Source organism: Palaemon carinicauda, chromosome 2 (assembly GCF_036898095.1).
Source record: "Palaemon carinicauda isolate YSFRI2023 chromosome 2, ASM3689809v2, whole genome shotgun sequence".
NCBI classification, from domain to species: domain Eukaryota; kingdom Metazoa; phylum Arthropoda; class Malacostraca; order Decapoda; family Palaemonidae; genus Palaemon; species Palaemon carinicauda.
Genome location: NC_090726.1, coordinates 94,396,423 through 94,408,922, shown reverse-complemented (window position 1 = coordinate 94,408,922; position 12,500 = coordinate 94,396,423). Strand labels below are relative to the sequence as shown.

General features: G+C 30.9%; 1 protein-coding gene across 2 annotated transcripts in view; it reads right to left on the bottom strand.

Annotated features, from left to right (window-relative positions):
• The window catches only part of LOC137625985 (cell adhesion molecule Dscam2-like), a 2,034,023-nt gene that overhangs the window by 555,521 nt on the left and 1,466,002 nt on the right, over window positions 1-12,500 (bottom strand). For both annotated transcript variants that reach the window (XM_068357069.1, XM_068357078.1), the window contains exon 10: window positions 5,848-5,992. In XM_068357069.1, the coding sequence (XP_068213170.1) occupies window positions 5,848-5,992 (145 nt within the window). The remainder of the gene's footprint in view (window positions 1-5,847; window positions 5,993-12,500) is intronic.

Below are 12,500 nucleotides of genomic sequence, written 5' to 3'. Positions count from 1 at the left end.
CCATCATTATTCTTTCCATGGCTCTTTGAGTTGTAACTAGCTTATGTTCTATTATTTTGATAAGCCTCCAAGTTTCTGATGCATAAATTAATACTGGTAAAACTATCTGCTTAAACTTTTTATTTTAGAGAAAGGGGAATATTACTTATCATATTCTCATTTTGTTTACCAAATACCCTCCATTCCATGCTTATCCTTCTTTTGTTTTCAGTGTTGTGTCCTAGGGAAACACTTACTATCTGTCCTAAGTACATATGTTCAGTAACAATCTATAGAAGTTAGTCCACAACCCTTATTTGTCGTCTTTCTGTATTTTCCTTGAACACTATCATAGTTTTTCTCATCCATCTTCAGTCCTATATTTCTGCTTTCTCTATTCAAAGTTGTTAAGGTATTCCCCATTAATGTTAATTCCTATATATCCCCCATCTAAATTTTTAAAACTTTTCTAGGCATGATGTTAGAAATTTAGGAGATATTGGGTCTCCCCGATCAACTACTTTCTCAATGAGAATTTTCTTTATGTAGCTTTGTGATTTATGTACTTCCTGTATAGATATCTTCAAGTGACTTAACAAAAGTTTAATCTATTAATTGACTTTGAAGGGATTTCATTACTGCTGAAGTATTAATGAAATCAAATTTTTTTCTCAAAATCTATAAATGCCAGACATAGTTATTTGTAATACTATGTACATTTTCCATTAGATATGTAATTACATGGATATGGTCAGCTGTTGAATAACCACTTTTAGTTTAAAGCCTGCCGCCTCTCTTGGTCTATTAAAGTTTAGCTGTCTTTCTATTCGGTCTAATGTGATCTTTGTAAATATTCGAAATAAAGTTATTAGACGGCAATTTTTTCAGGTCTTTCATGTCATCCTTCTTGTGAATTAGTATAATGATATCATTTTTCCAAGCAGTAGGTATAAAGCTTTTTTGTAGACTTTTCTGTAAAGTTCAGCCAGTTTTACTATTATGAAATCTCCTCTATCTATTATTAAATAAATTGTTAGGACATCTCCTGATGCTATGCCTCTATTCGTGTCTTTCAACACTGTTCTTATACTTCTCCAACTGTTACGTTTGGTACTGGCTCAGGTATTTCATTCTTTCTATTGGCAAAGTTATTTTTTGTATCACTATTGTATAGCATCGTATATGAATCCTCTGCAATTTTCATCACTCTTTCGTTGATAAATTTCCTATTGTCATTTTCATCACTTAGGGCAAACTTTTGTTTTCGCCCTGTTCCAATTCTTCCTTTCCTTCATGCACACACACACACACACACACACACACATATATATATATATATATATATATATATATATATATATATATATATATATATATATATATATAATAATAATAATAATAATAATAATAATAATAATAATGGTGGGAGTAAGACTAAGTGTCAGAAAAAGACTGAAATGGATTAGAGAGCACATTAAAGTAGAGGATATTCTAATAGCATGTAAGAAAAAGAAATGGAGATGGGCAGGACCTTTAATGAGAATGACAGGTAATATATGAACATTAAGAATAACAGAATGGGTCCCTAGAGGTTGCAGAATCAGGGGAAGGAAAAGAAAGCGACGGATTGACGAACTAAGAGAATTTGCGGTTAAAGACTGGCATAGAAAGACCATATTCAGACGGGACTGGAAAGTCATATGAGACCTATGCTTTACATTATACTATTAATGGCTGATGATGATGATGATGATATATATATATATATATATATATATATATATATATATATATATATATATATATATATATATATATATATATGATAATGGCTCCAGTGGTCTGGGCACTAAAAATATATCTTACTATGGCTCGTGACTGGGAACTAAACATATGATATTATATATACTACGACTGGCAAGTTAATCAACCTCTCAAATTCCAAAATCCCTTGTTTGCTATTAGATTAAAACTGCTACACTTTAAAACATTAATACACGAATTCTGAGACCGTTAAATAACTACCAGAAAGCAATGTATAAAACACTGAATATCCAAAGGTCTCTTAAGTACAGTAAAAAATAAACTGGGTAATTATTCTTGAGTATTATTAAAACATATTTATACTTACTGTGGTTATTTTCAGGAATCGAGCAGAATCTGGTTCGAAATAATGATGATTGGAATAATACACTCGTTACAAAAATAATTATATTCTATATAAATTACAGCACTTTCAAAGAATTTACATAAAAACAAAATAATTCAATGAAAAAAAAATAACTATGAAAAAAAGTTAGATTTAGACAAACCTGTTACGATCTGAAAATTATATAAGTACTTGACTTGAACTATTAAATCTGTATAAACTTTAGTCTAAGAAAAGAAATATTGCAATGAAAATTATACAAAACCTTGAAATAGATCTGAATAATACAATGTTCAAGTTTGACTCTTAATGAATAATAGACAACCAGATAACGTTACAAAATCTATACTTCCTACAGGGCCGTTTACAAAAACGTTATACAATGCCAACACTCACCATAATACAATGAACTCAAAATCATCTTTTAGTCTTGCGTATCTTTTCGACACATGATTTCCTTTGGGGCAGAGGCACTTAGGAAAGGACACACTAACGTACTGAAGACTTTAAAAAACAATACATTGGGTTACGAGCGGGAATGAGAGAGGGAGAGGGAAAGAGGCTTATCTTGATCTCTATCATGACTCTAACCCAACCTTGGGTCACCTTTATATGAAATCTAACTGCTTCCAGAAGGTTCCAGGATCGAGGAAGTTACCAAATATTACTCTCCCAAATGCTACTCACGCCGTGCCAGACAGCTCTCACAGTCCGCTAGCTCCGCCCATCCTTTGTACCCAAAATAGATAAAAGATAACCTCCTCTCACTCAGCCTTCGCGACATTTCTAAAGCACATGGTAGAAAATCATCCAAAATACAAGTTCTCAAATACTCTCTCAAACATGACGCAATACATCATAAAACATAAAAGAACATTATCTAAGCCCTTGTTCGTATCTCCCACGAATCCTACAACACTTTCAAATAAACTATGTAAGACTTTGTAGCAAACATACATGAAATATAAAGTTAATTCTTAAAAATTACATAAATTCACATATACTAACATGAATAAAGAATACAACAAAATTCACGACAAAGATCTTACGTAATTTACATAAAATACTTATATCTACATAAGAGGGACTCATTTTACCGGCTGAGTATCATCTCTTTTATGCACAATTGACAATCACCTACGGGCCAACCAAGGGAAAGGCCCGTGCCAACAACAAGTGTTGGCTTTAATACCCCAACAACAACAATGCACAATTGAAAACAATATGTGAAATATGAATGAAATTATTAATAAACCACGATATTTACACTAGACTAGCTTCGTAAGAAAATATATATATATATATATATATATATATATATATATATATATATATATATATATATATATATATATATATATATACCGAACCAATTATTTTTTATTCAAGAACTCAATGAAATGATTGGTAAATAATTTCAAGAAACACTTACAAAAGGATTTACAAGAAAATCTTACTTCTTTTTCACCATCATTGAATACCACCTAGAATTTCTATTACCTTCTAATATTTACCATCATAGTAGCAGCAGCAGCAGTAGTAGTAGTAGTAATAGTAGTACTAGTAGTAGTAGAAATAATGAGAGAGGTGGGTGAAGAAGAGGAAGATGAGCCCTCGTTTACTATCTGAGGCTTCCGACCAGTATATTGGATTCCTCCGACATGAGCACACAAAAATAATCTCCTGCCAGTGTGGCCAAAATATGAGGTACTTCCCTTGACACCAAATTTCTCAGAGCTATGCAAAAAGACGATCAGTTTTCTTCCCTTCAGAAAAATAAGACGAAGTGAAGGAGCCTTTAGATTCCTCACTGCAGTCGATCTTCTTGAATCTATTATTAACACGGTTCTAATCCCAGGTTTCTCCCGTTTACTTTACTTCATAACAGAGGTTGTGATCATTATCCTGATAAAAAGGGCTTCTATATTAACACTACCCCCCACACAAAAAGGAATCACAGTGAAAACTAATAATGAAATATTTATATCTACAACTGACTAGTTTGAAACATATTATGCTACTTAGCACTAAAAACCCAAATAGATTTAACAGAAGTCATTTGAAAATAACTGGACGTCATTTCATATAGCCAACTGCAAAATTATTTGAAACCTGTGATAATCATAAAAAAATGCTGATGTAAGAATATATATACATATATGAATATAAAACTATACAAATACGAAGACAGCATAGTTTTGTATATCTAGAACACTTCAGGGAAGTTTTGCTAAACCTTGGAAAAGTACGTGTATTAGTGTATATAGAAACTAAATAAATAGTCACACTATAAAAATAGGTACTGTACGAACATAGGCTCATAACTAAAACATTCATGAGAAAAAGTGATATATATATATATATATATATATATATATATATATATATATATATATATCATCATCATCATCATCATCAGCCGTTACTAGTTCTCTGCAGAACAAAGGCCTCTTCCGCTTCCTTTTGTTTATGGTATTTCTGTCCTAGTCCACACACCGGTAAACTTTCTTAGTTCGTCAATCCACCGTCTTCTCTTCCTTTCCCTGGTTCTTTTATAATGTCTAGGAACTTATTATGTTATTCTTAATGTCAATCTATTATCAGTCATTCGCATTATATGTCCTATCCATGTCCATTTCTTTTTCCTACGTGTTGTTATCATATCCTCTATACTTTAGTTTGTTCTCGTATCCATGTTGTTCTTTTTTCTTAGTGATAATCCCATCAATATTTTTCCCATATCTCTTTGAATTTTAACTAGCTTATGACCTAAGGCTTTAGGAAGGCTCTAAGTTTCTGATGAATAAGTTAATACTGGTAGGACCATCTATATACATATATATACATATATATATATATATATATATATATATATATATATATATATAAAAGCACACACACTTATATATACATATAAACATATATATATATATATATATATATATATATATGATAATGATAAAAAAACAAGTGTTTGGCTACACACACACACACACACACACACACACATACATATATATATATATATATATATATATATATATATATATATATATATATGATAATAATAAAGAGCAAGTGTTTGGCTACAAACACACACACACACACGCACACACACACATATATATATAATATATATATATATATATATATATATATATATATATATATATATATCCTGTCACGCTCTAGGAGAAGATGGGCAGACATTTCCCGGTGAGAGGGAGTAGCCTGAGAAATACAGTATAAAACCACATTCTTCCACAAGTTGCCGAACCAGCGGGTTGTAATTGGGAAAGGTGTGGATAGTGCGGGGTGGGAATGGTTGAGTCTTTTTGTGTGTTGTGTGCTTATCTATCTAAATGTTTAGACGTCATTTTTGACGGCTTGGGAAGTCCTAAACGACATGAACCAAAAGAAAAACAATTGCACTGCATAACCTATTTAACAGTAAAACGCAAATAAATTTGATAACGTAGAAATTATAAAATAATCATCCCATTTTAGTAAACGCTCAACTGGATCTCTTTTGTAGACGATGTTTACACTTTAAGACATGGTACGGAAGAAGCTTTTCAACTTCTATGCTAATCTAGAATTCTACTTGCGCATTGCTAGGGTTGGAGTTCTTGCATGCATTTATGAATAAAGCAAACGGTTGGCAATAATGAGTTTGAACTGATAATATCAGATGTATATAGAACTGCTTGCCTTCTTACCTTTCGTTTTGCGGAAGAGGAAACCCATCCAGCGCCCACGTTATGGTAGGCGTCGGTGTACCCGAAGCTATGCACTTCAAGGAAACGCTAGGGCCAGGCTGCAGGGTCTGGCTTATGAACTTGTACACAAGCTCAGGAGGCGATGCTGAAAAAGAAATAAGAACATCTATGTAATCCAGTTGCTTACTCGATGACCCCAAAAATAAGTTGAATACCATTATTGTTTATCGATAATCATGTATACAAATACCCCAAGAATGTGTAAAATATTAGAAATAGCTACACGAATAGTAAGTAACACGAATAACCGGTTTTTGGGATATATTTTTAAAAGAAAATAGGTAAGTGATAATCTTAATGAATTTTTCATTCACTAGAAAAATACTCCCGATCCAAAAACATTACGGTTAAGCAATTGTTCAACTGAATAATTTAGTGACAACGTAGAACATACTTAAATGGAAAATAGCTGTTCATTTACGGAAATAAGTCAAATAACATCTATTTCACTGAGTATTAGATACTTATACACATACATTCATACACACACACACACACACACACACATATATATATATATATATACATATATATATATATATATATATATATATATATATATAGATAGATAGATAGATAGATAGATAGATATATATATATATATATATATATATATATATATATATATATATATATCTATCTATCTATCTATCTATCTATCTATCTATCTATCTATATATATATATATATATATATATATATATATATATATATATATATTTGTGTACACAAAAAGGTTGATTGGGATATCTAGATCGCCAGCGATTTAGAAGAAATAGGATGAATAAAAGCCAACGAAACATTATCTGGATTTATTGGCCAAATTTTATACATGTTTTCTCATCATTAAGGTTGTATAAAATATACAATGTATACAAATTAATGAAAGACTCTGCAAGATTATAAATTAGACTTGTCAAAATTTAAATGAAAAACAAGATTAATTTAAACAAACGGTACCGAGCAACTTTAAAAAAGAAGAAATACTAATACCTAACGCTGTTACAGCTAATTTTTTTTTTTTTTATATTATTGTATTCAGTGAAAACTAATTATATGATTTGTAAAACAGTGGAAGAGGTTTTGTTGTTTAGAGACGACAAAAGCTGCGTGATGGTTAGAGCTTCCAAAATAGTGAGGGAATAGTTATTTGGTACCTGAGTAGCGACATTAAAATCATGGTTTCGTATCTCCTACAGTGATCTCTTATATCAGGAAATTCTTTTGATTTCAAAGGGCATCTAGCACGATGACTGACTCCCAGATGAAAATAAATTCTGACTGAGTAATCTCTTGGTGGCTCCAAGATGTTGTATTTCCCAAACCTTCCATGTTGGGGAAGTCGAGTAATAAACCACCTAAGATCACATTAAGTTAGGGAGTTTGTCTTTATGACAGAATAAAGAAGTTGGTGTTGTAGGATATTTGCATATTAATCTGATGTCCAAAGTAGTGAATGTGGATTAAAATTACCTTTTGTAACTGTATTTAGAATTTTGGGCAGTGGATGAAAACAATGGAGACATACATTTCTAATTTGGGAACTATTAAGTATAAATTGACGGTATTAGAATTTGACTACTAAAAAGTTTATCACATTTCTTTTTAAATAAAAGAGAGGATATAAATTATATAAGAAATATTGGGAAAACAAATCAATCTCACTGTGAAAGTTTTGCTAATTAGTCGTTAACGTATAGGCACCGTGCAATAGTGGGGATATGCTATTAAATTTCAATATGGAAGAACACCTGCTATAAAAGTTTATGCGTTGACCTGTGAATATTTTCTTTCTTAATATTAGTAATATTACTATTATTATTATCTGCTAAGCTATAGCCCTAGTTGGAAAAGCAGGATGATATAACCAAAATGGCTCTACCGGGAAAAATAGCCCAACGAGGGAAAGAAATAAGGAAACAGATAGAACAGTGGGCCTGAGTGTACTCTCAATTCTTTTACATTAAAACTGTTACACTTTAAAACATTAATACTTAAATAACTCCCAAGCATCAATATATAAGGTCTCTTAAGCACACTCAAAACTAAACTGGGTAATTACTCTTAGGTATTATTAAATCTTATTTGACTCTCACTGTGGTTCTTGACAGGAATCGAGCGGAATCTGGTTCGAAATAATGATGATTGGAATAATACACTCGTTACAAAAATAAATATATTCTATATAAATTACATCACTGGAAAGAATTTACATCACAGAATTAAATCACTGGAAAAATAAAATTCTGAATAAAACCTAGAATAAGACAAAAAAGTTACGATCTGAAATTCATCATAACTAGACTTGAATTATTATATCTGAATAAACCTTAGTCTAAGAAAATGAATAATGCAATGAATATTATACAAAAACTCGAAATAAATCTGATATTACAATGTCCAAGTTTAATCACGTAACAACACTATCTTCCCTACAGGGCCGTCTACAAAAACGTTATATAATGCCAAAACTGACCCTAATACAATGAATTCAAAATCACCTTTTAGGCTTGCGTATTTTGACACACGATTTGCTTTGGGGCAGAGTCACTTAGGAGAGGACACACTAACGTAATGAACACCTTCGATAATACTCTGGGTTATTTGCAGGAGAGAGAGGGAGAGGGGAAGGAGCCTATATCAGGCTGCGGAGCTAACTAGATCGCTATGTCTATCTGTCTTTGACTCTAACCCAACCTTGGGTCACCATATATATCGAATTTGGCGAATTCCAGAAGGTTCCAACTTGTTTGGGAAACGTGGCCTCTGCATAAGGGCGTCAGAGTTTCCAACTAGATAAAAATGCCAGGAGGCAACTCAAAGGTTTCAGGCAACTCTCAGATACCATCAACGCACTCGCAAGACGACTTCCCAGCTAGCTCCGACCACTTATTGTCCCCGAAATAAAAAAAATAAAAAGTACTTACATTAAAACATTACACGTGAATTAACATTCAATAATCCCACTATAGACAATATAGGTTGGGTAAAAAACTTATTCACGTTTGAGAGGACACATACTTGATGCACTTGAGAGGGTAGAGAGCGTTGGCTCTTTCAAAGGGATAGACTGAATTTCATCTGCAGCTTAGGATTTCCTAGGGGCATATATATATATATATATATATATATATATATATATATATATATACATATATATATATATATATATATATATATATATATATATATATATACATATATATATATATATATATATAACTTAATACTTCTAAATAATTCTAGTAGATCATTCTCGTGGCTTGGGGGCAAGGCTCTAGCGGCGAGGTTGCCAACGTAGTATATTGAACAGGGAAACAAACCTTGCTTGAAAGGCAACCCCCTCTCAGCTACCTCTCCCCCCCACCCCACCCCACTCCCTCCTCAAACAATAAATAAAGAGTAAATATATTACGAGAATTTTCAAGCACATTCTAACCACGTGGAAATATAAACATGACGTAATACCTTTTGTTCAAATCTAGTATGGGTCATACAGCATACCTACACGAGACTACATAAGACTTCTTAACAAAATATGTGAAATAAAAAGCTAATTCTAATAATGACGTAAATTTACATATTCTGAAATAAATTATAAATAGAATTAAATGAATGACGAAAGTCTTATGTAATGTACATGCATTTGCTTCAACCAACATGAGTGAGACCCACCTTATGAGCTAGCTATATATCTCTTAAATACACAAACAAAATACATGAATAAAATATTTACTTTATACTAGACCAGCTTCGTAAGATATATATATATATATATATATATATATATATATATATATATATATATATATACATATATATACATATATATATATCTTTATATATATATATGTATGTATATATATATATATATATATATATATATATATGTGTGTGTGTGTGTGTGTGTGCGTATCTGTGTGCTTGTGTATATTATATTGTATATATTGTTCCTCCTAAATTTCAAAATCATGAAGATTTACTGTACCATCACATGATAATATTAACGACTACCATAACACGACTAGAAAAACTTTGCAATGATTGTGTTTATTACAAACGTAAAGCAATACTTATTGAGAAGTATAAAAATATAGCAACAATTTCAAGGAAACCTTTTCCTATGTTAAAGGTATTCAATTCCAATTTGTGTTTTCACAAACGCATAATGATAATTAAAACGGTAACGTGTAAAAAGGGTTGTCATTATCACTATTCTCAGATAGGAAGGAAAAGATTAAATAAAAGATTTTATAATGAGCGTCTCTTGTGAAATAAATTCAAGAGGAAAGAACATACATGGTTAATGCTGTATTCAATCTTACCTTTATATAATGTGGATGAACTATGGATTAATAATCAATAATCTTCCTTATATTAACTTTGGATATCAATGTTTGATATTTTTTAACTGAAAATACTTGGTTCAAGAAGACATAAACAGGATATAAAGAAAAGAATAATTTCTTGATTAAAGAATAAACATAACAAATTTTATCCAAAACGATAAACAAAATTGGACATCCCTAGTGAAATGAAAACCATAGGAACAGATAACATCAATGTATTTTCATTGAAATCTAGACAGCCCTTGGGAAGCAAAGGTCATGCCTGAAACCATAACGAATTCTGTGAGATTTTTTTTTCTCAGAAATATAGCTTAGAAGTGGGAACCGGTATATATGTATATTGACTATACACAAACTTAACGTTTGTGTAAGGCATAAATAAAAAGACTGTAAAATATAGTTAATAAATGAAGATGAAAAAAATTGACCTCACATACACACACACACACACACACACACACACACACACACACATATATATATATATATATATATATATATATATATATATATATATATATATATATATATATATAGATAGATACATGATAATTTTTCATATTTAATCGCGTTTTTTCATATATTCATATAAGCCATAAACACTGGTCCATATATTCCCGTATGATAACCGTTTTTTATAAAAAAGAAAATAGAAAATGGACATGGAAAACCTCAAATAGAGAAATGAAAAACTTAATTGATTTTTTCTCTTTAAAAAAAAGTTAATTTAGTTAAAAATGTAACATTGTTGAATAAGTTACAGTAAAGCAACCAAACACTAGTGAGAAGTAAAGTTATAGATCTGGGGAAAGAAAGAGAAAAACAAATTTTAAGAAAGCAAATAAACACTCCTGTAATAAGAGAAAAATCTGATGAGTATAGTTTAGCAATACAAAATAGGTACACCTGGCTACATGATGAAATACAAGCAATTAATAAGAAATGAAGATTAATTTAACGAAATTTGTATTGGAATCAGCACAAGTGATCGATAGAAAAGTTCCTAAACAAGATCAAGGAAAACTATCTGAAAAGACCAAAAACCTAACAAATAAAAGAGTGGAAATAGGGTAAAATGTAAGAGAGATGAAATAGAATTAGAAAATTATCCAAAACAATAAACACACTAAAAAACAATATATTCGTAAACACAATCAGACTAAAATTGAGGAAACACTAAAGAAATGAAGAAGCATCAAATTGATGAAAAGAGAACTTGGAATAGGGCTCCAACAGATGTTTTCTTTATAGGATGAAAATGGAAATATTATCAATAAAGGAGGTGGAATGATAAAAAATTCAGTGATAAAATAAATAACTTTGCCAATAGAAATAATGAAACACTTGAGCTGGTACCAAACATAACAGTAGGAGTAGTAAAAAAAAAAGCATTAAAAAGTATGTAAAGAGGTATATCCACAGGAGAAGATGGCCTAACAACTGATTTAGAGAAATATTGAAGAGATTTCATAGAAGTAAAACTAGCGGAACTTTACACAAAATGTCTGCAAGAATCCCCTATAATTACCGCTTGAAAATTTTTTATCATTATACCACTAATTCAATTAAAAAGGGAGACAAAATGTCTAAAAAACACAGCCCAATAAGTTTACTCCCAGTAATATATAAAATATTTACGAAGATCATTTTAGGCCGAATAGAAAGAGAGCAAGAGACCAAGCAGGCTTTAGAAGCAGGTTGTCAACAAGTGACCATATCCATGTAATTAGGCATAAATGGAAAATTTAACAGAGTATGACAAACCACTTTGTATAGCATTTATAGATTATGAGAAAGCTTTTGATTCTGTCAAAACTTCGGGAGTAATGGAGGCCCTTCAAAGACAAGAAATACATGAATCTTATGTTAAAACATTTGAAGATATCTATAAAGGAAGTACAGAAATCCTAAATCTACATAAAGATAGTGAAAAAATTCCAAATGAAAAAGGAGTAGTTAGGGAGACCTTATCTCTCCTAAACTATTCACAAATTGCCAAGAAGTTTTTGAGAATTTAGTTTAGGAAAATGTTGGAATTAAAACTAAGGGGTAATACCTTAGCAACTTGAGATTTGCAGATGACACAGCTGTATTTCGTGAGTCAAGGGAGGAATTGTAAAAGATAATAAAAGGTTTGAATAGAGAAAGCAAAGATGTAAGACTGAAAATGAATATGAGTAAAACTGAGATAATGTTAATGTAAATGCAGTGACAATATATAAAAGTTATGGACAAACTTCTAGA